Source organism: Myripristis murdjan, chromosome 13 (genome assembly GCF_902150065.1).
Source record: "Myripristis murdjan chromosome 13, fMyrMur1.1, whole genome shotgun sequence".
NCBI classification, from domain to species: domain Eukaryota; kingdom Metazoa; phylum Chordata; class Actinopteri; order Holocentriformes; family Holocentridae; genus Myripristis; species Myripristis murdjan.
This window is the reverse complement of record NC_043992.1, coordinates 35,401,595-35,429,286: the sequence shown is the minus strand read 5'-3', so window position 1 is coordinate 35,429,286 and position 27,692 is coordinate 35,401,595. Positions and strand designations below refer to the sequence as shown.

The window sequence follows — 27,692 nt, the reverse complement described above, 5'->3', positions numbered from 1 at the left end:
TGGGAAGTCTTACCTGAACTGATGGTGAAATCTCTGTGTCCTCTGCAGTTTGCACAAATGCTCTAAATGGGATCTGACAGTGGGTTTTTAAAAGTAGCCTGTCCGTCTCATTATTGTCTCAAACTCAGCTGCAGGACTGTCTGGTCTCCTTGGCGACGGCTTTGTGGCTCTCCTCCCTTTGGGATCACACATGGATCACACTGTTTGGGAGGTGTGGTGGGGGCAGGGGCAGTTAGAGTGGGGGGGGTCTGCAGAGCAAGGGACAGTTTTATTAAGCTCCCTTCTATGCTCATTTTTTTTATCTTCAAATTTTACCTAAATCACAGTGACCTTTGTCAGCTTTTATAAGTTGCATTTGTGCTGGTTAATCGTAAAACGGTCCCATTTTGTGTTCAGAGGACAGTCCAACGTTTCACATCTCTGAAAAAGATGAAGATGAAGCTAATGTTTTCTTACTTCTGTTGGCATAATTTCCTTGTTGACTGTGTCTAAATATATCCACACAGATGGCATTTCTCATATTTACTCTGTCATTTCTTCCAAAAAAAAAAAAAAAAATCTAAGATTTGTTCTGCGAAGACAAGGATATTGGTTTGTCATAACTAAAGGAGGAGGATAACAAGTCATTTAATATTTGGTTCAAGTGTGGTTGAGGCTGTGGTTGCCTGCTAGATCTTTGCCTCACAGCTCTGGATGATGAGACAATTAAAGATGAATGTACACGGTGGATGTTTTCAGTTACTGTATGATGCTATGATTTTGTTGTTGCTGTATGCAGTTGTAAGCGCTCTCTAAATTTTCAACTTGCAGCTGTGGGGAAAAATATTCCTTGTGCAAATAGTTTTTTTTTTTTTGACAATAACTTGGACTTTATATGCACTACCCTCTGCTTTGTGCAGTTGCATTCTTTAAGGTTACAATCTATAATTCATAATCAGTCCAATCTAATGCAACAATTTATTCAATGGAAAACAAAATGTCTCATCAATAACTAATGTCAATATAGCATTACCGGTTGATTGGCAGAGACTGTCTGAGCCCGTCTCTCAGCAGTGGAAATCAGCACATAGGAGCTCAACATTATCTCTGGTGGCAGGCTGCTGTAGTTAAGCCCATCAGTGAGCCTTCTGAGGAGAAGGTCAGGGCTCCATCAGCATCTTCATTTATTTATGACGCTGCATCCACAGAGATGGGCGACCTTATTAATGACAGCATCAGATACAACAGCTCAGCCTCCTGGCCGCTGTTTGGATGAAAGATATATGCCGTTTGTGGTTCTTTTCTGTTATGGTGATCAAGGCATATGTAATGACCATGTAATGTTTATGGGGGGAAAAAGTAAAATTTATAATAGCCTCAGTTCTGAAACACTACTGCCCTCCTCTGGAGGATAATGGTAACATCCTGCCCCAATAACAATCACTTGTATCAGTTTAATTTTTAATACTGCATTTTTTAATAACAATTTATGAAGGCAGTTCATGAAAGATCACATGAATGCTGTTTATGCTTGCTTTCAGCATTTGACATTTTGATTTTTGTTTTATATAACACAGATAGTGTTTCAGAAATTACTACGTCTCCATTGTCTTCAGAGAACAACAGGCAAGATGCACCTTGCTGTGATTGCAACCCCCCGATGGATAATTGGGGCTTAAAACATGCTTTAATTTTATGCTGAATAGTAAGGGACAATGGAGTGTGATTTACTTAATCTCCACCAGGGGGATGAGGCAGCTGAAAAGCAGGGAGATGGTATTATCACAGGCAGTACAACATGTCCAACAGGTTTTTAAGCTTTTCTTTTCTTAGTAGTTACCCTAGAGACATTTTCATTTGCAGCAAGGCTGATACACCAGGAGAAAGAAATATTAATTCCATTATTCATTCGCTGTGCAAACAGTAGCGCTAATTTTCCCTTTGTACTTTGCCCACTTTGAATATTCAAATAGAGTCTGTCTGTTCAGCTGCAACTGCAACCCCATATTTCTAATGCAGCAGCATTCCTTTGATGGTTTTCTCTCCTCCTGTTGGTGTTTCACTGAGTCAGAGGATCTGCAAACGCAGCACATATGAAGAAGGCTGTGTTTGACTGTTGGTCTATAAAACACATAATCAAATACTGAGATAATGAGACACTAGCTTCTTCCTGCATGTGGCAGGTAACTGTGACGACAGGTTCAATAAGTCACTCATTCATAAACATTTTAGTTCCTTGTGAGAATTTTCAGGGTTTGTCTGTTTCAAACAGGCTGAAAACACAAACCCTGACCATGAACCCTGTATAAATATGGTAACATATAATGTGTATCTATCAAAATGCATTGTATCCACATGAGAGAGATGTATTGATATTTTAGTATAATAGGTGCTAAAATAGTTGCAGTGCACATTTCATGCTGAACTGAATATCTGGACTGATTTTAACTATTTCAAATAGTGGTAATAATTTTGGATATTTGTTTACATATTCACAATGAAAAAAACAATATACAGTGCAGCAGGTCAGATAATTGCCACTGGTAATTAGACATATAATCCTAGACTTTTGCAAATATATATAATTAAATTGTCTCTCTGTTGGAAGAACCACAATGACTTTAACATAAGAGCAAAAATCAGCTCATGCAACATGTTTTCTGTTGATGTCATTGTTGCCATGGCGATATCATGTTGTGAGGAAATTAAATGACTCTCTGAGGGGTTTGTAAATTTATTTGGACGTTGCCAACTGCACTCACTCTTGCAGGAGTCTTGTCTTTTCCAGGACGCCAACCATGTGGCTGTAAGCAGCTTCCGCACTAGTACTGCTGAAATATAATCCCTGCACTTTCCATGTTCTCTAGATCTTTCCAAGTATGTGTCAATACTGCCTCAGTAACCAAAACCTGTGTTACATTCAGAGAGAGGGAGAGAGATAGAGAGAGAGAGAGAGCGAGAGATTTCCTGTTGTCCTTGTCAAATCATTATTCAGAATTTTCAGGAGGGTTTTGTGCAGTGACTGACTGACAGATCTCCATCTCTTCCAGGTGACATGCCTCCAGGACTTTTTTGCTGATGATGATATATTCATTGCATGTGGCCCTGAGAAGTTCCGTTACCAGGATGACTTCCTGTTGGATGAAAGTGGTAGGTGCACTCAGGACTGTAGAGTCTGGATCCCTGTGAGCAGTAGCTTCGAACACAGAGCGGAGCACATAACCAGGGATTTGGATTTATTTCCCACACATTTTACCCACGCACGAGATGTTTGTTCTCTTGGTGCTGAGAGAGAAAAGCCTCCATCAAATGTAGGTTACACAATCACAACTGAAATACTCATGACTGTAGACATGACTTTATTCTCCTACGTGTAGTCTGTCAATGCTGCTGCTGCTTGTACTGCCACTACTCCTACAGTTACAGTAATGCTGCTATTGCTACAGCTAGAATTTGTTTTATTTAATTCTTTTTTTTTTTTTACTAAACCTTTACTTAAACAGGTAAAGTACCTTTCAGATTCAAACTCTCATTTCAAGGAAACCTGGCTGTAGCTGTAGACAGGGCTGCACACATAACATACACGACACAAAGGAAAAAATGAGAGACAGAAGGTGAGAAGAGAGCAGGGAGGGGAGGAGGGAATGAGAGAGAGATGAAAACAGCAGAAGAAGAGAGACAAGGTGAGAGAAGTATAATTTTACAAACCACACTACCACTATCACAACTACTGCCACTACTGCTAGTGCTATTACTGGAAATGCACGTCATCTAGAAAAGCATGTGATTGTAATGACTGCAGGTGCAAACTGGTTGTAGAGTGTCATGGTCAGGCATTGTGATAATGAAATGTAAATCTCATTATTTTGCCCACTGGATTTTTGTTTGTAGTCCATGCCAATCAAAATGGCACCGAATTCGTCCACATTTTGCAACAGCAACTTGTTCTTGCTTTTGGAAGGTTAAGGTTAGCACGCTGATTAACTTGTGCAGCGCTCAGTTTGAGGGTTTGTTTGCACCATAGCTTGCTTTCCACCTTTTTTTTGTGAATATAAATACAGTGTGCTCTTACCTCAAGCAACAAAGGCACAAAAAATCCACAAATTCTCCTTCTAGCACAATCTTCATAAACCTGGACGTCGATGCCAGCCCTGTTTTGCTCTTTATAAAGTGGCCGTGACACGTCCACCAGGGGAGCGGTGCCGCCATCACTCCTGTGGTCCTGTGGCTTTCAGACTGATTCACCCGGGGCCACCAGTGATGGCACTGTACTCCAGAGCAGGTTTTTTAAGTGCTGTATTTTGGTGCTCCTCAATCTGACACCAGCTGGCTCTGAGCGGACTGGTAGGCTGGATTGAGGATGGCCTCGTGTGCCAGCATCAGGTTGCTGCATCAGATTGTTTTGTTTCTACTTTCTGTGCAGAGTGCAGGGTGGTAAAGTCCACTTCCTACGGCCGGATCTCCTCCATGCAGGGTCGCTGTTCCCCAAGAGGTGGGGGGGTTTCCCGCAGGAGCAAGTCTCCCTCCTCGACCGGTTCAGGTAAGGCTCGGGGTGTGTGTGTGTGTGTGTGTGTGTGTGACTGAGAGATATGTGTCTTGACATTAACATAAACATAAGTTGAATATATTGCTGTAAAATTTCTGTTCATTATAAGATTTCATCCAGGATACATCATACAATAATATATTTTGGTGAATGGTACATCATCATTTTGCTGACTGTATTTTGCTGACTCCACTTCACCGGCGCTCATAGCTAACGGGACTGCAGGCAGTCAGCTGTCCACCCCTCGGTCTGGAAAGTCACCAAGCCCCTCTCCAACCAGTCCAGCCAGCCTCCGAAGACGTCGGGTAAGGAAATAAAAATACCTGCAAAGGGACTTGTAAAGTTGTTAATAAATCACATGATGTCATACATGATGTAAAAATGATAAAAAATAACCATGATGATGCATTTTAATTGTAGGCAGCTTTCAAAGCACTCATAGACACCTTACAAGACACAGTTGAAAACAAACAACAATGTATCAAACACCATGAAATCAACACAACTGTGAAATACAGGAAAATAAATAGGTATAAAATCATAGTCAGTGCAGAATGATAAATGCAGAATGATTAAACGTAATGTATTACTTCATTGATTAGACGTAATGGTAACACTTTACAATAAGAGTACAACAATTAACGTTAGTTAATGCCGTAATAAACATTAAGTAACAGGTAATAAACATTAAGTAACAGTTAACTAACCGTTAACTAATGTGTCTAAGAATCATGTACTAATGCTGTTCATGCTAAGGTATTAATTTATATGCTATTTAAGGGTTATTGTAGATATTATTAACATTAGTAAATGCCATAATAATCATTAACTAACAGTTAATTAACCATTACAGCATTAACTAACGTTAACTAATTGTTGCACTCTTATTGTAAAGTGTTACCGAGGTAATTATTCAGTGTTACATCAGTATTGCAGGTATGAGACTTAATATCGTTTTGTTTATAGTAATATAGTATTATTAAGTAGTATATAGTATAATATAGTATTAATAAGTATTGTCTTATCCTGGTTTTACAAGCTGCGTTACAGGAAAGGGACACAATTTTCTTAACTTAAACTTAAGACTGGTCTAGTTGTTCTGTTATTTTTCTCTACCTGCTTGGTCACCATGTCCGCATGACTAATGACTGTTTATCAAAAATCTCCTGTGTGCAAAAACCATATGAAAGTGCCAGTAGCCATCCCTACAGTATTCTTACAGTATCAGTGTCAAGCTGTTTGGTCAAAGATGTCATGATATTTGATTTTGTCCACATTCCCAGCCTCAGATGCAATGGAGTAGGTAATCATCCAGAATGTTACATAAGCAGGTGCAAGCCTCCAAAAGCTGTAGCTCACTGACATCTCGGTACATCCTGCTCAGCAGTCACGTAAGACTGACCTGGAAACACCTGCAGCTGTTTTACACATTACTGTTCGCTGCTAGGAAGGGCAGGATACAGCTACCAGTGTCCACAGTGTGGGTGATCACAGTCACATTTCCATGTAAGTGAAAACATCAGTCCACATCTGCTGCTCAGTCCGTTGCAGCCAAGCCTCGTGTCCCTCCTTTCTCCCGGGCGGTGTTAAGGATTTGGAGCCTCATCTCGTCAAGGGATGGGGAGATTTTCTTTTTCAAATCACTTTAGTGCTCTGATAATCTTTAAATCTTGGGTGGACGAGCAGGTTTTCAGTCTGTATCGCATGTTGAATGAGCTGTGGAGAAACGTCAGTGATCCGACATAAACCTGGCTTGGCTTAGTGTTGTAAATTTGGCTTAAGCTGTAATAGAATATTTTCACTCTGATGCCTTTCCCAACCACATGCTAATTTGCATGCTAGTGTGCTAGTGTGGCATGTTCCAGTTGGTTTGGTAGTTGAGTTTTTGGAGACTTGTGAGTGTTTGACTCTGATGTGGCTTGGGCCTCTTACCACTTTTCTGTTTTTTTTTTCTGTTGAATATGAAGTAGCATGCCCAAGGAGTTCAACAGACTTGGTGTAGACTAATCGAGTTATTACATTCACAGTTTATCTTCACTGCAACCATTTTGGCCATAATTTAATCATTTGGTAGCTGAAGCAATGAGGAAGAACCTCAGACTTCAGGGTTAGTTTTGAAAATTCAGTGTTAGAGAAGCCAGAATCTTCTGTCTATTTAGCTTGAATAACCAGCTTTGGTTTTTTGAAGTGTCTGTGTAAGTCAGCCAGCTTACATTTGTGTGCCATTCACTCTTTCATGATATCTGTCTTTGCTTTCCAGGGATCTCAGCACAGCGGCTCATCACTCTCTCTAGCTTCTACCAAGGTTTGCAGCTCGATGGATGAAGGAGATGGAGCCGGCAGTGAAGGTAAGACAAGACGCAAAACCTAGACTGGAAAGATGTGGTGTTTCAGCGACTGTGTCTGGCTACAGAACGTGACCTGTGGTTTGTCTCTGCAGCTGAACTCATGGACGAGTACCCCTCCGTCCCTGCCTCCATAGCAGAGAGGTACAAAGTGGGGAGGACGCTGGGGGACGGCAACTTCGCTGTGGTGCGGGAGTGTGTGGAGAGATCAACTGGAAGGGAGTACGCTCTGAAGATCATCAACAAAGGAAAATGCAGGGGAAAGGTGAGATGGCACCAACCACAGCACCAAGACTCTACATTATGTGTCTGCAGCACAGAGCGCCGAGGCTGCTAGGACCCTGGTCTTTAGCTGCAGTGGCCATGTGGTTAGAGTTAGACAGAAAAAGCACTTTAGGGAAAGGTTAGGTTAGGTTCTGCACCAAAACCGGAAAAAGGACACAGATGGTCTTGGTAATACACAAAATGTCTCAAGCACATCACATTGCCTACAGTCCTAGAAATGCAGTCCTGAAACTGCAGCATCCAGCACTGCAGACACACGCTGCTCCAAGACTGGGTAAAGCAATTTTCCTCTCAATCTATTTAAAAGAAGTATGATTCACGAAGTAGGAAAAAATGAAGTGCACAGCTTCTAATAATGGCTGGTTTGTCCATAAAGAGCAATTTGAGTTTCATTCACCGTGGCAGTTACCTGTACCAGTCAGTAGATGGTGCTATTTCCTTTGTGACTTAAACTGTGTGTGTGTGATGTTTTTTAATCAAGCCAGTGTGCTCTGCATTATTAGAAACTGTGAATATACTGTTCATTACTTGGGTTTGATTACATGAAGCCATTATACTGATCATCTTGAACTCAACAGTCAGCCAGTTTTCACTCTTTTCCAATATTTGTAATTTAAAGAACTGAAGCCTCACATTCTTTTATTCTTATGTTTGTTGTTTATCACCCAGGAACACATGGTGCAGAATGAAGTGTCAATCCTTCGGCGTGTGAAACATCCCAACGTTGTGCTGCTGATTGAGGAGATGGACACCCAGAGTGAGCTCTATCTTGTTATGGAGTTGGTGAAGGTACCACCCGTTTGTTAATCTTACTGTAGAAAATGTTTAACTGTGATAAAATGTGAATATCAAATCCAAATAAAACCTCTCAGCCAGCTCTTCAACAGCTCTTCTGTAGTCGTTATGAACTGGAAGTGAGGTGGTATTCTTTCACATCCCAATTGTTCTCGTTCCCAGGGGGGCGACCTCTTTGATGCCATCACCTCCTCCAACAAATACACCGAGCGGGACGCCAGCTCTATGCTGTTCAATCTGGCAAGTGCCATCAAGTACCTGCACAGCCTCAATATTGTCCACAGAGACATCAAACCAGAAAATCTGTTGGTAAGTTTGAATGTGCACGCCGCTTTACTGGCATTTTGGTGTTGCAGGTGTAGTCTGCTTGTGCCAAAATGGAAGAGGCATTAAGGTGCAACAGGAAGTACAAAGGCACTGGCAGAGTTGAGGGAAGGAGGCTGGGGGGTGGCCCTCCCTGCCTCGAGGGTTAAAGCGCCCTCTAGAGAGCCAAAAACCAGAGTAAGGGCCCGACTGAAAAAAAGATCAAATGCCCTGCTGGCTGTCCCGTCATGCAATAAATAAATAACTAATAAGTTATAATAAATGAGGTGCTCCTCTAATGGACAAGTGCCCCTCCAGTGGATAAAATGTGATGCAGTGCAGTATGGGCTGTCCCTACATGTGTGAGAAGGTGGGAGGCTTCTTAATGGATGAGCCTCCAGTGGAGAAAATGTGATGTGCTGCTACAGGACACTGGGAGAAACGTGACGTTCCCAAGGTGCCTTTCTCATGAAGAAAACTCATCAGGTGCCCTCTGAGATGCTCTTTCGAGTGAGAAAACACCATGATGTGCCCTTGCAATGGAGAGAAAAAAATACCAGTGGAAAAAACAGAGATGCTCAGAAGTGCTCTGTAGTCTCCCATTCAAGGAGTCCTGCAGGGCCGGCTTCCCAAAGTGAGGCTGGGACAGCCACCAAACACGCTGCAAAGTGTTTGGTATGCACTTTTGCAAAATGCCAGTTAATAACTAAGGATAATATCTTGCTAGCATTTTGCTGTAATCTCTAATGTAATCTGCACTGTGCCTCTTGTTTTATTTCTCAAAGTAGCCTTTAGGTTAGTTGATAAAACCTACATCCATTCCACCGATATAGGTGTTCAGTTTTAGCCACAGCCTCTCTCCAGTGCTCAGCTGTCAGAGGGGCTCCCACAGTCTCAGCTGTGACCCTGCATCCTGCTGCAGTCTGGGAACACAGCACACTGTCCTCAAGTTGGAAACTTTTACCAATTACCAAAAACAAATGTTTGTACACTGCAAGTGCTTTTTTTTTTTTTTTTTGTATAGATGGCTTTATCACATTTTTTCGTCTAGTTGCTTTGCAAAGGAGCTAGCTGAATATTTTAAGGAATTGCTTTTTCACTTAATTGAAGAGTGGCTTTAGTGTTGAGCCCCCCTGTGGTTAGAGAATGCCAAGGAGCGAGAGAAAACACAAAGAGATGGAGAGGAGCTGAGAAATGCGTCCAGAGGCAGCTCGTCTGTGACAGGACGGCTCCAAAGCTGCAGCAGGACGAAGGCTGGAGAGAGAGATAAAGGATGAATGGCTCAAGTCCTCTCACTGCCAGCTATTGGCTCGTCTTGCAGAGGCTTAGTGTAGATTATCACTGGGAGTCTGGTGCTTGTCTATCAGTAACATCATCAAGAACGCTCATTAAAAAGTGCCTTAAACATTTAAAGGCATTGCCTAGTTTTTATATTTGGGTTTCATAAAAGGAATTAACTGAACAACTGGAAAAAACTGAGCCATCCTTTTAAACAGAAGGCAGTGCTGTGTTATTCTGTAATACAGTCACAACACAACATTACATATAGTACAATTATATGCGGTTATTATAATACAAATATTGTTATTTGTTCTGTATGAAGACTCTCATCCTACATGATGCATCATAGCTTCTTGCACACTGGTGGGGCCGCTTGTCGTGCAGTAGGTGCCCTTCTTATTTTTTCTCCCCTCAAACAGCCAGAGGCAGCCGCTGTACAAAGGTAGTATCTGAAGATATAATTTGATAGGTCTGGGTTATGAAACATATTTATCAGTATGGTGCACACAGCAAACTGTGGGCTCCGACCAAAACCAGTTCTAGTGATCATATAATGTGAAATTCAAATGGGAACGCTGTAGATTTCTTAATTCAGCTGCTGGACTGAAGTCACTCATTGAAAACAGCTTGGGGCGAATCATTCAGTCTGTCCACTGAGAGACAGAGACGCTCAGCCAAGACAAAAGACATCTGCCTCAAACAAAAGTGATTTTAGTTCTGTTGGTGTTGACTTTCCACGAGGAACGCCTCTTTGAAATATAGTGTAGGATATGAAATGGAAACTCACTGAAATAATTCTTTAAATCAACGTCTGTCTCTCTTATATAAGTGAGAGCAAAGGGGATTATCTGCATTTGCAGTTGCAGTATTTTCCCCTCGCAGCACGGGGACCTTGGATCTCAATGGGGCCTGGATTTTTCCTAAAAGTGTCCGTTCCAAATGCTGAAGGTTTCCAGCTGCATAGTCGTGTGTTTTCACTGTAAAGCAGATGTTGCGCAATCCTTCCCCCGGTCTCTGAAGCACGGCTATTTTTGAAAACCTCTGCAGTGACACTGTTAACTAAATTTATCATCAAATAGAGCTCATCTTTTGCAGTTGAGTAAACAGGCCGTTAATGGAAGCGCTACCACAGTGATGAATATGAAGTAGCAGCGGCTTTGCCCTAGTTTCACATCCCCCCTCGCTGTGTGTGTGTGTGTGTGTGTGTGTGTGTGTGCGTGTGTGTGTGTGTGTGTGTGGCACAGGTGTATGAGCACCAGGATGGTAGTAAGTCCCTGAAGCTGGGGGACTTTGGCTTGGCCACCGTGGTCAACGGGCCGCTCTACACCGTGTGCGGGACGCCCACCTATGTAGCACCAGAGATCATCGCTGAGAAAGGGTGAGTGAAGGACGTCGTGCAATCTGAGCTGATCTGACAGAGAATTATCAGGACCTTTACTTTATAATAATATTCCTTAACAAATTACTCATAAAATATTCATAAACATGTATTTATCATTCCTACTTTTATACAGTAGTTATACAAATGGTTATAACTATATCTGACTATTTACTAGTAAATCAGGGTTTGGGTTAGAGATAGTTAGACATGTAACTAATAAATTTGCATATATTTCAGTAAATTTTCTTTAATATTTGCAAGTATTTAACGTTTAGAAATAAAGCAATAATCATTGTATATGCTCAATTGTTTGTAAACATACATTTATGTACATGTTTGTAATTAGTTTACAAATATAAAGTGTAGGAATGATTTTTTTTTTTTTTTTTTTTTTTTAAATATTTATCAATGCCTTATAAGATATTTGTGAAGGAACATTATTAAAGTGTTTCCCATTTACTGTGGAAAAAAAAATAAGAATTGATGACAGTCTCGCACCAAAAAATGAGGACAAATCCCAGCAGAAAGTGACTCTTGGCCTCCGGGGCTGAGCTGACGTCTCTGTCTGCCCGCCTGATCGGCGCTGTGCTCCTCTCCACTAACAGATACGGCCTCAAGGTTGACATCTGGGCAGCTGGAGTCATCACTTACATTCTGCTGTGTGGCTTCCCTCCGTTCCGCGGGTATGTTTCTGGATTTGGGGCGATATTTCAGAATGACAGCTCATTATTGTGAGCACAGGGAGTTTCACAGTTAGCGTGTATTTTAAGGTATTGGGCCTAATTTTTTTTTTTTCCCCTCCACATGTGCCATTAGAAGAGTTGTGCCTGAGCCTTGGGGCTGCTTGTGGTACACCATTACATTTAAAGGAGCAGTTCACTAAACATGTAACCTGTTAGTCCATCCACATGGTTTCTGTGTGAGCCCGGTGCTATGGAGCTGTGCGGGTAATTTACATGTGCAAAACTCAGCGGAAACCACAGTGACGGGTTTATTTCTTGCCTAGGATCACTGTCAAACTGTAATCATCAACCCCAAATGAGTACAAATTATTCATTATTATTTATTTATTTAGCCTTTATTTAATGAGGAAATGCTCATTAGGATTAAAAATCCCTTATACAAGAGCATCCTTGCCAAGGCAGGCAGCAGAACAGATAACAGAGTTGCAGACACACAGGAAGATAAAACAAGTTACTATAAAAACAGGAATAAACTACAGAATCATACAATATCAGTACTATTCATCAGCCATCATCACAAGACACTGACGTCATGGATCATAGAGAGGCTTCATGAGTCAGTCAAAACATCTGCAGCCAGATGTGCCTGCCTCCAAGTCATGAAGCATTACTTTAAAGTATCTGTAAGAGCATCCAGGCAGAGGGAGCAGCGTACGTAAACGCTCCAGTTCAGCATCGGCTTCATGGACAGAGCTTTTCGGTAATTTTCTGAAGGATGTAGTTCCGTAGGTAAGTGGCCCGTGGCAGACAGTATCCAGTGCATGTCAGCATTGGGAAGATGCATGCATGTATATAACATCGCCATAGTCTAGCACTGACATAAAGGTTTTAGCCTCAACGTAAAGACAAGACTTGTTTTTAAAGTAAAAACTCAGCTGGACCTGAATAGATGGTGTTTGTTGGTGAATGGATAGAATTCACAAAGAATAAGGAAAATATTACTTTTTGTGTTTTGTATTCCTTTAAAAGCCAGGATCAGGATCTGAACTTCTCTACTTCTCCACAATAAAATACCTGTGCTTCTTTATTTGTGCAGTAATAGTGAAGATCAAGAGGCTCTCTTCGAGCAGATTTTGACGGGCCAGTTTGATTTCCCCTCGCCGTACTGGGACAATGTGTCTGACACCGCCAAGGTCAGTGCCTGTGCACCGTGTGACACACACACTGGGTCCTGACGCTGATCTGTCACCAGCTCGTCTCCTGCTGCACTGTTTGACTGCCTGCTCTTGACTCGAGTGTCTGTCTTTAGGCTCTTATCACTGGGATGCTGCAGCTCGAGGTGGATCAGAGGCACACAGCTCCACAGGTGCTGGACCACTCCTGGGTCAACGTAAGTTCAACATCACACACACCTGTAGGGCTGAGTGTTACGGTAAAATATATATATATATATATATATATATATATATATATATCAACGAGAGCAGTCAGAAAAGGCAACCTCCACCTGCGGCACAGACTCCACAGCAACATTACATTACCATGACGCTGACCTTTGACCTTTGAAAGTAATTTTTTTTTTTCTCATGGGAAGGTATGAGGTCCTTCTAACAACCACTCATCACATCAAGGTGTTTAATCCCCAGGTAGTTTTTTGTGGAAAAATGCATACGTAATAGTGTGAAGTGACAGGCGTCAGGTTGGTGTGGCCGCTGCCGCTCCTTGGAATCAGGTTTATACGCACAATATGCATTCATTCAGGCTCATTGGTCAGTCAGAAGAAAACAGTCCTCTCATGGGTCCATAATATTCCCATCAGTGAGTTTGCGTGGTGGTGAGTGAACCTGTTTGTTCCTCCATGATTTTCAGCTTTTGATTTTTTTTTTTTTTTTTGTTATCAAATGTTTTTTATTTTATTTGCGAAAAAGAAAATAATCACAAACAAAACATAACAAAATATAAGTACAAAAACAGTATAACCCCCCCCTCCTTCCTGGCACCCAGGTCCACCCTCCCTCCCACTCACCCACCAACCCAGTGTATAGTTACCACAATATATATGTATAGTTATAATGATGTCCATACTTATATCAGGATATTCAAACATAGATTGACATTTAGCGCCAGGGTTTTATAGAATAATGATAATGTATATTGATAATGATTAGTACCGGAGTAAAGAAGACACCTTCAGATCCACTTACAAGCAATTTAAATGCCGGAGTCGTATAAAATACTGGTGAAAACTATGTTGAGTGTATATAACTTGTCTTCTGCTAGTGGTGGCAAGAAGGATTTACATACAGAATAGAGGCAGGGATTTATATCATAATAATGGATACTAATTTAAGGAATAAAAATTGATGATCTTCAGCTTTTGATTTTTGTTTGTTATGGAAGCATGTTTCCCAGCTGCTTTAGATGAGAGCCCAGCAGCCTGCAGTACAAATCATGTCTGCGACGAATGAATTCTTACTGAAGACTAAAAATATCCTGCGTGGTCGTGGTGGTTTGAAACCACAATACATTTCTTTATTTTTGTGCCAAAATTACCTTTTGTTTTGCTGTGTTTTTTGAACACCAATTTTTTACCTAAAAGAAATTAGTTTGAGAAATTTAAACAAACAGCTAATGATAATTAGACCTCCGCTCTGTCCGTGGTGCTGAAATCTGCGCCGATATGGATGATGAAAGCCGTTCTCTGCTCTCTCTTATTCACGCATTGCATGCAAACGTTAGGCTTTGGGAATGTAAGAGAGCTATATGTCTGTTAAAACAGTTTTCAATAAAATAGTAGCTCCTTCTGTTCTGGCTGCTCAAAGCCTGAATCATGCAGTAAACACCTTAAAACATCAATTAATAGCCTGAGCTTTTATTTGCTTCAGCCACTGAATACAGTCGATCTATACCTGGCACAGGTTTGCCTTTAATCCTTTTGGTACAAAACTCTTGTTCAGTAAAGATGGGAGATACTATCACATTTTTTTTATTTAAATCAGTAGCTATGATTATTACCTGTATAAACATGAGGCTACTTAATAACATATTAATTTTTTGCTTGCAAATTCTGATGAAAGAAAAACAAAACTGCGTGTGTCAATATGCCTGGCCAGTAAAAGGGACATGGTGTCAATCGGCACTTGACTTTTAAATTAAGTTTTAGATAAGTTCATATTTTTCATCATCCCATCATCGCCGGGTATTTCTGGGACGTCCTGTCACATTGCCACAGCTTGGCTTTTGCTAAAACAACGCTCCTTGTTTAGGCCAAGTCTGAAAACGGTGACCTTTGGGTGACCATGAACTTTGAATAATCAGGTTTAATCAGCTCATCATTCACCCAGTGGCAGTCCCTCCATGACCACTGGTTTATTGAGTTACACTGCCAACAGCCAGACAAAGTGACAAATAAACAAGCAAGCAAACAAACAAGCAAACAAACAAACAAACAGGGGTGAGAACATAACCAATGTCTGTTTTTGGTGGCGGAGGTAAAAACATAGCAGTTATTTTGACAGATATTGTGACTGTGATATGAATCAGTTTCAGTGGGAATGATTATTTTTGCATCATAATTCAAATTTATGCTAGAAAAAGCGACTACAACGATGACACTGTGATTTTTGCTGCCACACAAACGTGTTTTCTTACATCTTGAGAGTGCGAGCCGCTGGCCAGGGCGTCTCTGTAGCGCCCTGATGCATCTTTTTATAACAGTGTTAAGTCACACCTTTTACTTCTGTCAGAAACATGGATTTGGATATTGCACTTGACCACATTGTGATTTCAGTATTTGTGTTTGTAATACACGGGGTTGTGTTTCTGAGCTCTCATTGTGCGTGTTTTGCAGGAGGAGGGCGTGTCAGAGAACGAGCACCAGCTGCCCGTGGCTGGGAAGATCAAGAAGCACTTCAACACCAAACCCAAGCTGAACAGCACCACGGCAGGCGTGTCAGTCATCACCGTAAGGACACACTCGCACCGTCCACACACACACTGCCGCTGCATGCTGCTCTGCGCCAGCACATTACCTTTTGGGCTCCTTAAGCTTCCTTTGTTTGTTTGTTTTTGTGAAGATTCTTCTTTTACGATGCTTTGAATGTCATAGAAGTTAATTGAAGCTGAAGCTGGCATGGTCCTTGTGAAATCCCTGCACAGTCTCACAAAGCAGCTGAATCTTTTTTTTTAATCTGTGCCGTCCATTGACTCCTCTCATGTGAACTCTCCTCTGTGCTGAATCCATTTGTCGGTGCACCCATCCGCCCCCCCCCGCTGCCAGGTGTTCCTCTGTGTGCTCTGGCTTCTCCTCCTCTGTGTAGATGGACTGTCAGCACTGTTGTCAGGAGCCCTCCTTATCGATCATATGCTGTGTTGTTGTTCTACAATGAGTAGATTTAGGTAAATATAATTTCTTGATCATTTCAGAGCCGAGCTAGATTTTTTTTTTTGCACCTTGCAGAAAGACCTTGTCTAATTTTTAATTTTTGACTTGTCGCCATTCGTGGGAGGAATCAGTTGCATTCCTGTCCATCACTCATCTCTAGCTTCTTAATTTGTTTTGCCACGTTGTTAATTGTCAAGCGGAAATATTTCTCTCTGACATTTCACAGAGCTTCAGCTGACAGTGAAATGACTTCTTTCATCTGCCAGTTTTTTGTTTTGTTTTTTTTCCCTTCCCCATCAGAGCAGTGTAACAGAAGTTTAGAGCTGTATGTGCCTTTGTGCAAATCAGGTCAGTGATGCTTTAAGTTCAAGGTGATCCACCGAGTTGCACTCGTCTCTCTCTGCTCAGCTGGACCAGGACTTTTCCATCCAGAGGTCAGGGTCTTTGGATCACTACCAGCATCCAGGATTGTACTGGATAAGGTATGACACAGTGTAGCGCTAACATGCCGTGCTTCCATGGCAACGTGCTGGCAGTTTCCATCTCACCTCTCCCCAGAGAGCTGACCCATCGCCCCCGAGCGGACCCTCTGCACTCATGTTTTACCCTTCTTTACCTCATTAGAAGCACCACTTGATCACGTTGCCCGCTTTTCTTTATCCCACCAGCGCTGTAGCCATCTTCTCCCACCTGGTCGTGCAGTCCACTGTACTGTTTACTCATTGCGCATAGAAAAGTAACGCATCCGTAAGTGCATTCCAGAGTGCATGTTATAGATTGAGTAAACAGGGATCACTACGAAATGCGTAACCCATGATGTGGCCTTAATTTCTGATTGAAAACACACCACATTCCTTAATACGTTCTTGATTTCAAGATTTAACCCCCTTTCAGGCAGCAAAAAAAACAAAAATTGAAGGTTTATTTCAGGCATATCTCAATCTTGTCTTAATAAAGGGGCAACCAAGTCTTGATATCCTGTTTATTGTATATGGCATTTCAGGGATAATTGTAATTATATTTGAAAATACATTAACAGTGGAAAAATGTTACCCTCCATGTAAGGTGGAAATCCAGGTTTTTATGTTTTTAAATGGAAATTCAGGGATAATTCAGGAATTATATTGTCACGTGTATCAAATTAACTACGTAATTACATAAATGGAAGCTTTCGTTGTATTTTATAGCTTTTGAGGAATTTCTTAATGCATGTCCCAGAACACCTTACTTTTTCAGGGCCCCTTTCAGAAGGTGTTACAATTAGGGGATCCTGTTTCTTGGTGTGCTTCACTAGTTTGGCCTTTTTGTTTCTTCACAATCACAGACTAAAGATGTCATGCACTGAGGTAAACGTAGCTTTTATCGCCTCGTGTTGCTTCCCCTGGTTTTGTTGCTGCATTCGTTCGCTGTGTCACAGGCAGATGTTAACCTTCCCGCAGAGGTTTAGTGGAGCAAATGCAGCTTTCCTGCATGCCAGCAGTGGCTCATTGAACATTGTTTTTCCACCAAAGCGCCTCAGTGGTGGTGCAGCTCCAACCTCCTCCTCCTCGTTCTGTGTGGTCTTGTGGAGAGTTTAATGCTCGCTGCTGTGTCACCCTCTCTCAGACCACCCCACTTGATAAGGAGAAGCAGGTTTTCCGACGAAGACGCCACCAGGATGTGAAGCCCTCGTCTCGGGTCCCGCAGAGCTTCGGTGCCAGCGCCAACCCCGGCCTCTCCCCCGCTGAGTCTGAGGACTACTCCCCGAGCTCGGCTGACACCGTCCGCTCACCCACGTCCCCCTTCTAGCTGCCTAGCTGAGGCCACAGAGTCGTCCACCTCTCCAGGGAAGAAAGGTGGAGGAGGGAGGGAGAGAAAAGTAGAGTGAAAGCTTGAGAACCGACACTGGGTTCGGTCAAATGACTTGGACATTGACAGATGCACGCACTTAACCTGTAACCACTGCAGTGAGTTGGAAACGCCTGATTCTTTCAGTCATAGTGCTTTCATTTTGGTTACAGAAGAAGTAAATCTGAGTCAGGGATAGGCCAGGTTGTGGATCAGCTTCCTGCTGACCTGAGAATATACCATAAGAGCATGCTGAGGCAAAAAATAATAATAATACAGGGTGTTTTTTTTTTTTTTTTCCACACGCTATCAAACTGTTTTAAGACCTATTTCTTTACAGCAAGCACAGGCCTATTGAAGTATACTAGAGCCCTCTAGTGGTGTGTATGTATACTGCAGGAGAGCCAACCTGCTTCAGGAGTTCATGGAAAAGTGTACAGCTGTCGTCAGAACTGCAAAACAGTGAACAGTTAAGCTTTTAAATATTAAATGTTCTTATGATTTGTTCAGTGCATATCGCAAATCATACAGAATCCAACACAACACCTTGCTGTTTGTTTGTGAAGTAAATTTCGACCAACAATAACTCAGCAGTAATAACAGCCACCTTTTTACTGTGCGACACACGCTGGACTGTGGTACTTGAGGTTCTGAGGTTCTGGTGCTGGTGTATAAACTTTACACAAACTGTTTAAGAGGACTTAGGAAACTGTCAAGACATGCTGCTACACTGGACCACAAGCATTATCTGTACCATTAACGTCGAATGTGTAGGACAAGATGGTCTTGCCCTTAGCTCGCTCCACTACAAAACAGCCCCCCCCGCCTCTCGACAGGAGTTGAATCTAAAGCTGCTGTGCTGACGGTGCGACACACACTCACCTGGACCAGTGAAGCTGCAGTTTGTGTTTGTGAGAGTGTGGATTTAATCGGCAGTGGTACAGATGAATGTCAGTGCTGTGTAGTTGATAGTCAGTGCATGCATGTCAGCCTCATGCCTTGCCTTGGCACACAAGGATTAAGTGCAATTAGGTGTAACACCCGATGAGCACAGTATTTAAAAAAACAAACAAACAAGCAAACAAACAAAACAAAACAAACCAACAACAAAAAAAAAAATGTCCTTGTTGATGTAAGAATGAGTGAGGATGGATGTCTTGCCAGTATTTATTGGCACATCACTACCAGACAGGGGCACTTATCTAACTGGATTAGTTAGTTCTTCAGTAACATGGATTCCCCACCATACATACACACACACACACACACACACTGAATACAAAAAGCCAGCTAAATGATGGTAAACAGCGAAGTGCTTCCAGTAAAATCCAGTGATATTTGCCTTCGTGTTCATAGAGTTCATTACTTTGCTGGAGAAAAGAGATCCAGTCCAAATATTCATGGATGCGAATGTTCTGTTCCCTCCGTCCGATAATGTAATCTGCATGTGTGTTAATCAGATGTTCTGGTCCTCTGCCGTTTGCTATACACCTGTCCGTTTTGAAACCATTTCCTTTGTCACTGTATGCGCCGTCTTGTTGAATGCAATTCAATTAAGGCAACTTTTAGCCATACCGCAGCTTAGATGAGAATAGTTTGTATGTGTTTGGAAAGAAATGTAACCTCACCAACCCCACTGACATTCTTTCCTAAAGGGCTTTCAGGCACTAAAGATTGGGATCTTGTGATGGCACTTAACTTTGGGACTGGAAAGGACTAAGCCAAAAAAGCACAAGGAAAGCAGGTCATTATGTCGCTAAAGGGAATGTGTTTGCTTCCTCAAGGCTACATCTTTTTCTCCTAACACTGACATTAAGAGAAAATAATAATTTGTCTATGATACTGTTGGTAATCAAATGGTAACGGTCATCAGATCGTCTCTTGGACGTTTTTTTGTTGTAAAAGACACTTGGGAATGCCACTGTTACTCTTGGAGAATATTAATGCTGTAATATATTCATCCATATTCCATATTTAATGTTAGGACATTATAAAACAATCTAAATGGGAATGAATACCAGTAGTACACTTGTTTTCAAGTCGTAAGAAAAATCCATTGTTATGATTAAAGCAATCTTCCAACAATGTACTCTGCCAAAAAAAAAAAAAAAAAAAGGGAAAAAAGGTGAATCTGTGAATAAAAGTGATTTCCTCAATTTGTGAGTCGACAGCTTTTTCCACAGGATTTGGTAAATTTCCTAAAGGGAATGATGAGACGCAGCAGACAAGGTGTGTCCACTGCAATAAAAGCAGGCAGTAGATGGCAGTAGAGCCTAACCACACAGGCTGAAGGTTTTGCACAAGTGTCTGAGACCAGCGGCACAGTATTTTCCAAAATTCGACCTACGGCAGTGCCATAGGTTCTGTCTAAAAAGTTAAACTTGTACAAAGTTTTTAAAGAGCTTGTATTAACACATGGACTAATAAACTGCACATTAGAGATTCAGACGCAGGCTGTACACAAATACAGGAGTAAAGCCTCAGCAAGAAATACTCCTGGCATTGGCAGATTTATATAGTTTTATTAAAAATACAACCAAAAAAAAAAAAAAAAAAAAAAATGAAAGCAGTTTAATTTACAGTTATTGATTTGTAGTTTTAAGCATAAGTTCATGTCACAGCTTCGGACAAACCCTACCTCTTCATTGGCAACATATGCAAAAGCATTTGATACAGTTAAAATATATAAATCATAAACGTATCTTAACAAAATATATGGCATTAAATCAAAACGTGCTGCCAAATACCCAGATAAACCAATAATCAGAAATTCAAAATAAACTATTTTAAATGTGTAATAATGGAAATGAGTGCACAGGAGAGGAGAGTAAACCCAGAGCCTTCAGTTGTTCCTAGCATGCAAAACTTTGGCTTTGGGTGGGGCGGCGTCTGATAGCACTGCTGGAAAATCAAACTGCAAACTCAAAATCAGTTGCCGTATTTTCGCTGCTTGAAGTTGTCAGCTCGCAGTGACTGACCTCGTCTTTATTCTGCAATTAAATGTGGAACAACAGTTTTCACATCATCAACGAACTGACCACAGTCATTTCTGTTACAGTGTGTCCTGTTCATTACTCGACTACTTGATTGTATTTTTGTCTGAAAGCCTCCCTCGGGCCCTAACCAGCTACCAAGTCATAAATATTGCTTACCATTGCATGGTGTTACAGCATAAACTGGTGTTTATGAATTCACATTTATAATGGATAAGCATAAAAAAAAAAAAAAAAATCTGTGCAAAAACAGGTTAATTGAAATACAGAAAGCTGTGTAGCAGTAATGAAGACGTTCATAGTACGGAGGATTATAGGAGAATGTCTTTGGTAATGACACTTCCTGCAAGAAATGTGCTGCAGTTCTACCACAAACACATAAACGCCGTAACAGTCGTGAGATACTGTTCACCAAGTTGGATAGTAAATCCTCTGGACGTGTTATTTAAAAAAAAAAAAAAAAAAAGGAATGGAAACTGCTGTACCAAATGAAGCATTGAGATCACTTTAAAATCAAACAGACAAAAGTAATTTGAAATTCCTTGCCATTCATAAACAAAATAGTTATCTATATTAAATAAATATGGTATGGAAATATCACAATTTATCATCCTTTTTGTTGACATCATGATTAAAAACAATTATTTTGCACAACGGACACAGCTTACACTGACATTGTCTCTGAAATCTTCCTTACAGACATCCAAACACGTTAGTAAATTAGCATCGGACAGTTTGTCTTTTTGTCACACACATCAGACCACTGTTAGTAACAATGAGCGAACAATGGCCATATACAGTACAGGAATGACTTAGTACTAACCAACTAAGATCCAAAGTGCAGTGAGGATATTTTTGGACATGAATAGATGGCTCACATGATGGAGATGTTGGTAACTGTCAAAATGGTGACTAATCTAACAGCTTTTGTCATGTTGATCATTATTTCAACCTTTACAGGGAAGAAACACTTTACATTGTCCATATGTACATGATTTTACTTTTTTCCTATAAAAATGTCCCAAGTAAGATATGTATCTGGCATACAAATGTTGTATAAATGTTTCTAACAGAGGATTTATTTTGTCTGCATTTTCACAGTTTGAAATAGGAACAAAGGTTGAGTAAAATCTTACATTACGTATGTTTTATTAACTTAACTGTATAATAGAGTTGATATAATTAAGTTAATTTCAGTCTTCTCCTAGACCAGAGCAACAAACCTGCTGGACTCCTTGTCTTGCAAACGCTTCAGCTGGTGCTCGGGCAAGACACTGAAAACCAGCAGAAAATGTGTTCGGACTACAAAGTTCAGCGACAGACCAATAACAATGATTTCTCCTCAGAGGCCAGATGAAGTAGCCAAAGCACATCTACTTTTCTCTTTTCACCGTTCTGATGTTCTGCAGCCCACTGGACCTCCGCCCGACTTCCATGGATCTTCTGCAGGTGAGCGCGGTCACTGGTGGGTCGGCTTCCCTCTCAGGCAGCACGCAGGCCTTCGGGCCTCGTGGATCTGCCTCTCCTCTCTCTCCTCAGTACCTGTTCTGGTGCTCGTAGTGCCACCGGTTGAAATCGATGTTAAATGCCACGATACTGCCAGAGGCCATGCCAGTGATCAAAGTCCTGGGGAACAATTGAACCATGACACGATCACATGAAATCCCATTGACGGTAAATAAATTATAAACTATGCCAGAAAAAGGACAGCCATTGAAAACCTCGCATTCCACCGTCATTATTAAGGGTTGGTTGTGGAATTTATTTTCTTTGTAATAACAGCATACTTCAGTGGCGTGCATGTAAGAATGAGCAGGAAAACTATGTATTAACACATGTACATTGTTGAAAATCATATCCTTGCGTAAGAACAGTTTGTTAAAAGGTCCATAGTGGTGAATGAAGAAAGAAGAGGAGGTCATCAAAGACTGTGACAGTAAATTACTCTGTTCCTCTGACAGCTGAAGTGGGTCATTGACTCCAAGCGTCCATCTGCGGCCCCTTTGCCCCTATGTCCATGACTGGCTGGTATGTAGGAAAAGCAGCTGATTTCACAGGGTCGTCTTGTACTGCTACACCCCCAGGGCTTAAATGCTCAAGAACAATGAACAGAGCTGCAGCAGAATAGCACTCTGCACAGGGAGAGGAGGAACATGGCTCGCTTGTGTTACCTCACTTTAACTTTAGCGAGGAACTTTCAGTGAACGATGGGGTTCTTTAAGTCTTTCATCAAAATAATTTTCTTAAGTGGTCTTGTTGAAAGAAACCAGAAAATGCGGCGCATGGTGCTAAATTTAAAAAATTTTTGGCACTAGTGTGACTGCCCCTGTGTCTCTGTGAAGACAAACGCTGCTGCTATTGATGACAGTTTAGTATTTTATCTGCCTGTCCTCTGCTTACCTTGGCTGGGCTTGTGCAGTTAGTCATGTTGTCATGGTGACGCAGTGTTAATATGTTTAAGATGGCATGGCTGGGATGAAGCCTGTGTTTTGGGCCTGACTGTTAAGCTGAGAGGCATTTGGCCTGTGGGTTTGAAGTGCTGCTTGAATGTTGAATGACTGGCTAACCTCTAAACTCCCAGGGTCACATGATGACGCTTGCAGCCCCAGAGAGAACACTGTCGCCTCCACGCCGCCATGCAGGCACCAATTATATCACTAATATGGTTTATAAGAACGCAGACACTGAGCAAAACCGACCTGCCGACGGACGCATACACTACACATGCGTGCAAACCATTGTCTTTTTATCTGAAATAAACGCACGTTCAGAACAAACCCTTATAATTTTTTGTCTCTATGGCAACTGTCGCTTCTATTAAAAGAACAACACTGGTGAATGTTCCACTTCCTAAAATGAGCCCTGACAATCATGGCACGCATATAGGCAACACAAGGCTTTTCACCACGACCTACACATGCTGTGGACACGTGTGGAAACACACATGTGCATGCATACACACAAACATATGTGGGTGTACATGTGCAGGCACACACATGTATGCAGGCACACAGATGCACAAACACATTTGCCATAATGTACTGTCTCCCTCTCATTATATATGCAGTGAATGTACAAAAGATTTAGTCTATCTTCACAGTACTGCAGCCCTTTTTGTGCAATCCAGTCTTAAAGCTTAAAGGATTACGTTACCTAAGATCTACATGTTTTGTATCCTTTACTCTCCATGGGTTGTCTTGAATGTCCAATGAAAAAAAATCTGGTGAGTATGCAGGCCAGAAAATGGCAGGAAATGGGCAGGACAATGCTTCATGACACTGGTTTATTTGACAATATTTTTAGTGACAGAGCACTGGTTTGAGACATGCTGAACATACAAATGGGGAGTCAAGACTTGGTTATGCTACACGATGGGTTTGAGCATTTTAATTGGATGTTTTCAGGTCCTTTTTGCTGATATTTCTCAAAACTGGGCATACTAACAGAAATGGCTGCCGTTTTTTGAAACCTTTGTTCTCTGTGAGACATGAGCAAAACATTTTTTGGTTGGACATTCAAGACAACTCTGGGGGAGTACGTTTTTGGGTCAAGTATTCCTCCACTGCAATAGATTAAATAAGGCAAACGAATAAGGCAAAATAGTTTTTAATCTAGAGTCACCTCCTCCATGTTCTTCATGAAAAGAGAAGTTGTCCCCTAATAAACGTACATTCAGTGTATATTCTTTGCGTCAGTATGCACCATCTATCTCTCAGTGGCTGTGAAAACACTTTCTTCCCGTACAACTTCATACTCTCACCTTTGATCGTGCGATAGGTCCATGGCTCGGATGCCAGCGTCACAGCCGGGGTAGATGTACAGCTGTTTGAAGTCACAGGCCTGCCACACCTCCACCACTCCATTATCCCCTCCTGTCACCAGGTTCTGGCCATCGCTACTCAGGAGAAGGGCCTGAAGATGGAGCAAAGTTCAGGAATACAGATGTGAATGAAGATCTCGCCATATTGCTTATGGAGTACAACAGTGTCAAAAAAACACTCAGCTTACCCTGGTAGAATCGTTGACCTCCATCTGTGCTAGGAGTTTTCCATTAATGCTGAAATTGCAGAAGCGGCCCCTCTCATAGCAGATAATGCAGTGGCCCTCGCTGGACACTGAGATGAGGCGGGGGCACTGACAGTTGTCTGGCCCCTCCAGAGCCCGCAGCAGGTCTCCTGTGATGGTGTGGACCAGACAAGGACCCTCTGCAGACCCAACACGCACAGAACAGACGTCTTGAATGCATAATTATTCACATTTTTCGTTGTGATTATTTTACAAGTTCAACAACATTCCAGCTTTGACTGAGTTATGTCAACAATGCACATAATGATATGATCTCTGGCGAGCTGACATACCAGAGTAATATGAGTGAATCAAAGCATCATTATCAGTGAGGAAGAATCATTGACCTGGGTGATATTATTAAATCAATATCAAAACATGAGACTAGATATCGTCTGGAATTTTAGATACTGTAATATCATGATCTGGCGTATGTGTTGTCTTTTCCTGGTTTTCAAGGCTGCATTACAGTAAAGGGATGTAATTTTCAGAACTTATTGGCTCTATGTATTTGTTTGTAGATAGATAGATAGATAGATAGATACTTTATTCATCCCGAAGGAAATTCGCAGTTTTTCAGCAGTATCCACAGACTACAGATTAAATAAATAAAAAAATCAAAAATAAAGAATAAGATCTAAGTACAATATCCACATTACTAATGATAGTTTATCGACAATCCTTTGTTTGTAAAAAATAATGTCACTGCAATAACGTCACAATGTTGATACTGAGATATTTGGTCAAAGATATGATATTTGATTTTGTCTATATCACCTTGCCCTAGCACAGAGAAATCCCATGATCCTCTTTGTGTAAACTCAGACAAAGTAATACTATCCACGATGCAGAGAATATTGTGGAGTGGCTCAGCTGTTTGCACTGTTGCCTCACAGCAAGAAGGACCCAGCTTTCATTCTTGTTCTCAACGTTTTCGCTCTCGTTTTCTGTGTAGAATTGACAGATTCTCCTTCTGGTGCTCCAGTTTCCTCCCACTTTCCAAAGATGCACAAGTCAGGAGGATAGGGAAGTAAACATTTTCCTTCAAGTGCAAATGGGAGTGAGTATAGCGAGTGTGTATGTCTGTGCCGGCCCTGTGATCACTTGGCAACCCATGCAGGATTTCACTGCGTTTGGTCCAATGCATGCTGGGATATGCTCCAGCCCCCAGTGACCGTGAACAGGACTAAGCAGGTAAGGAAAATGAATGAAAGTATAGTCAGTTCTGAACATTACTGTCCCGGAGTGCCTCTCCTTGTGACAGTGACGACAGAGGGGAAACGGGAGAGCACACTGACCTTTGGCTCCGCTGATGACCAGGCCCAGCTCGGCACACACTGACACACACACCACCTCATGGTCGTGACCAGTCAGGACAGCTCGGGGTGCTGGATAGTCACCTGAAAGATGACACATACACAATTTTACAAAACAGATCCCTTGGTTTAATTAATAAAGTTTATTCCCTGACTTGTGAGTAAGGCTGGGCAGTATATCGATATCATATCAATATTGTGATATAAGACTAGGTATGAGATTTTGGACATTTTCATTCTATGATCTGGTATAAGTGTTGTCTTTTCTTGGTTTTAAAGGCTGCATTACATTAAAGCAAGTCAGTTTTCTGAACTTAAGAGCCTGCTCTATTTGATCTAAAAGCAACAATATTCATCTTTTAATTTAATATCATATGCTTGTTTTTGTCCATATCACCCGGCCCTACTTGTGACCCCCTCTAAAAAATGGACACTGAATTTATCAATCAGTATTTATATTTAACATTAATCTATCTATTATCTGTAGCAGCTAATGTATTGTAGCACCGTACTTCCGAATTCAGATTTCTACGAAATGATTGAAATGTCCACAAAACTTTTCTTAGGCAATAAACACATGAAAATACGAGCATGTTGAGTGTGACGCACATCTGCTGGCAGTGAGGTCCCTTTTAATTGTCATGTAAATGCTGGGATGCCCACTGATGGCAGCCAAGGCGCTTGATTTCATCCCGCGTGTCACATGATTGATGATGGCTGGGGGAGAGGTTAGTGAGAGGAGTTTCACGGCACCTGGAGCCGACCTCCAGTCTGACAGACACAAGGCCTGAGCGCGGCCACAGCGGAGCCTGGAGGAGAGCATCAAAACTCTGCTCTCTGAGGTGCAATATTGGTTAAATCCTCACTCTTTCTCTATACACTGTTGGGACAACACATCAGTAAGTGATAGCAGAGATCAAACTTTTTAATACATCACTACCCTGCAAAAAGCATCTCCATCTTACCAAGTCATTTAGTCGCTAAAAGCGTCAGTGGAATGAGATAAACCCTCTTGCTTCCAGTGCAGTTTCTCTTTTTTTCTCTCATTTTTTCTCAGAACAACTATAAATATGTTGAAACAAGGCAGAGTAAAGTAGGTCAGACCAACAATATTGAGAAAATGACACTTGATCCCAGAAAATTATGGAAAAAGGTTGATTAGCATTGGAAGTGGAATCCTCCTGCTGGATTTTTCCCCCCAGAAAAACAAGATTTTAAGATTGAGTATGAGACTTAATTACTTGTCAAGGTTCATATTTTTTGTAGAGCATAATGAATGCAGTCAATGGAATTTATCTGCCTTAACACAAGGGGAGGGAGCAGGTCAATACGTTGCAGAGGAACCATGAGTACACAAGTTAGATTTCCATAGACTGTGAAAATAATCTACCATAAATGTCAAGCTGATATGTCAAACTAACATCGGCTGAATCTATGTGACTGATAGTGTTGCCTCATGTGGCTCCAAGTCCAGTGATTTCAGTGAAAGTTGCAGTATGCACCCACATG

At 41.5% G+C, this 27,692-nt stretch overlaps 2 protein-coding genes across 2 annotated transcripts in view; one reads left to right on the top strand and one right to left on the bottom strand.

The window, feature by feature from the left end:
- dclk1b (doublecortin-like kinase 1b) overlaps positions 1-19,924 on the top strand; it is a 28,568-nt gene extending 8,644 nt beyond the window's left edge. Inside the window, exons 4-16 of the mRNA XM_030067270.1 lie at positions 3,030-3,129; positions 4,403-4,519; positions 4,736-4,830; positions 6,786-6,873; positions 6,966-7,135; positions 7,825-7,944; positions 8,113-8,259; positions 10,779-10,912; positions 11,521-11,598; positions 12,695-12,791; positions 12,908-12,988; positions 15,449-15,562; positions 17,588-19,924. Coding sequence (XP_029923130.1) covers positions 3,030-3,129; positions 4,403-4,519; positions 4,736-4,830; positions 6,786-6,873; positions 6,966-7,135; positions 7,825-7,944; positions 8,113-8,259; positions 10,779-10,912; positions 11,521-11,598; positions 12,695-12,791; positions 12,908-12,988; positions 15,449-15,562; positions 17,588-17,770 — 1,524 coding nt within the window. The 3' untranslated portion in view covers positions 17,771-19,924. The remainder of the gene's footprint in view (positions 1-3,029; positions 3,130-4,402; positions 4,520-4,735; positions 4,831-6,785; positions 6,874-6,965; positions 7,136-7,824; positions 7,945-8,112; positions 8,260-10,778; positions 10,913-11,520; positions 11,599-12,694; positions 12,792-12,907; positions 12,989-15,448; positions 15,563-17,587) is intronic.
- A 436-nt stretch (positions 19,925-20,360) lies between these two features.
- nbeab (neurobeachin b) overlaps positions 20,361-27,692 on the bottom strand; it is a 138,068-nt gene continuing 130,736 nt past the window's right edge. Inside the window, exons 43-46 of the mRNA XM_030067259.1 lie at positions 26,166-26,267; positions 24,811-25,007; positions 24,563-24,714; positions 20,361-22,428 (exon numbers count right to left, since the gene is read on the bottom strand). Coding sequence (XP_029923119.1) covers positions 22,338-22,428; positions 24,563-24,714; positions 24,811-25,007; positions 26,166-26,267 — 542 coding nt within the window. The 3' untranslated portion in view covers positions 20,361-22,337. The remainder of the gene's footprint in view (positions 22,429-24,562; positions 24,715-24,810; positions 25,008-26,165; positions 26,268-27,692) is intronic.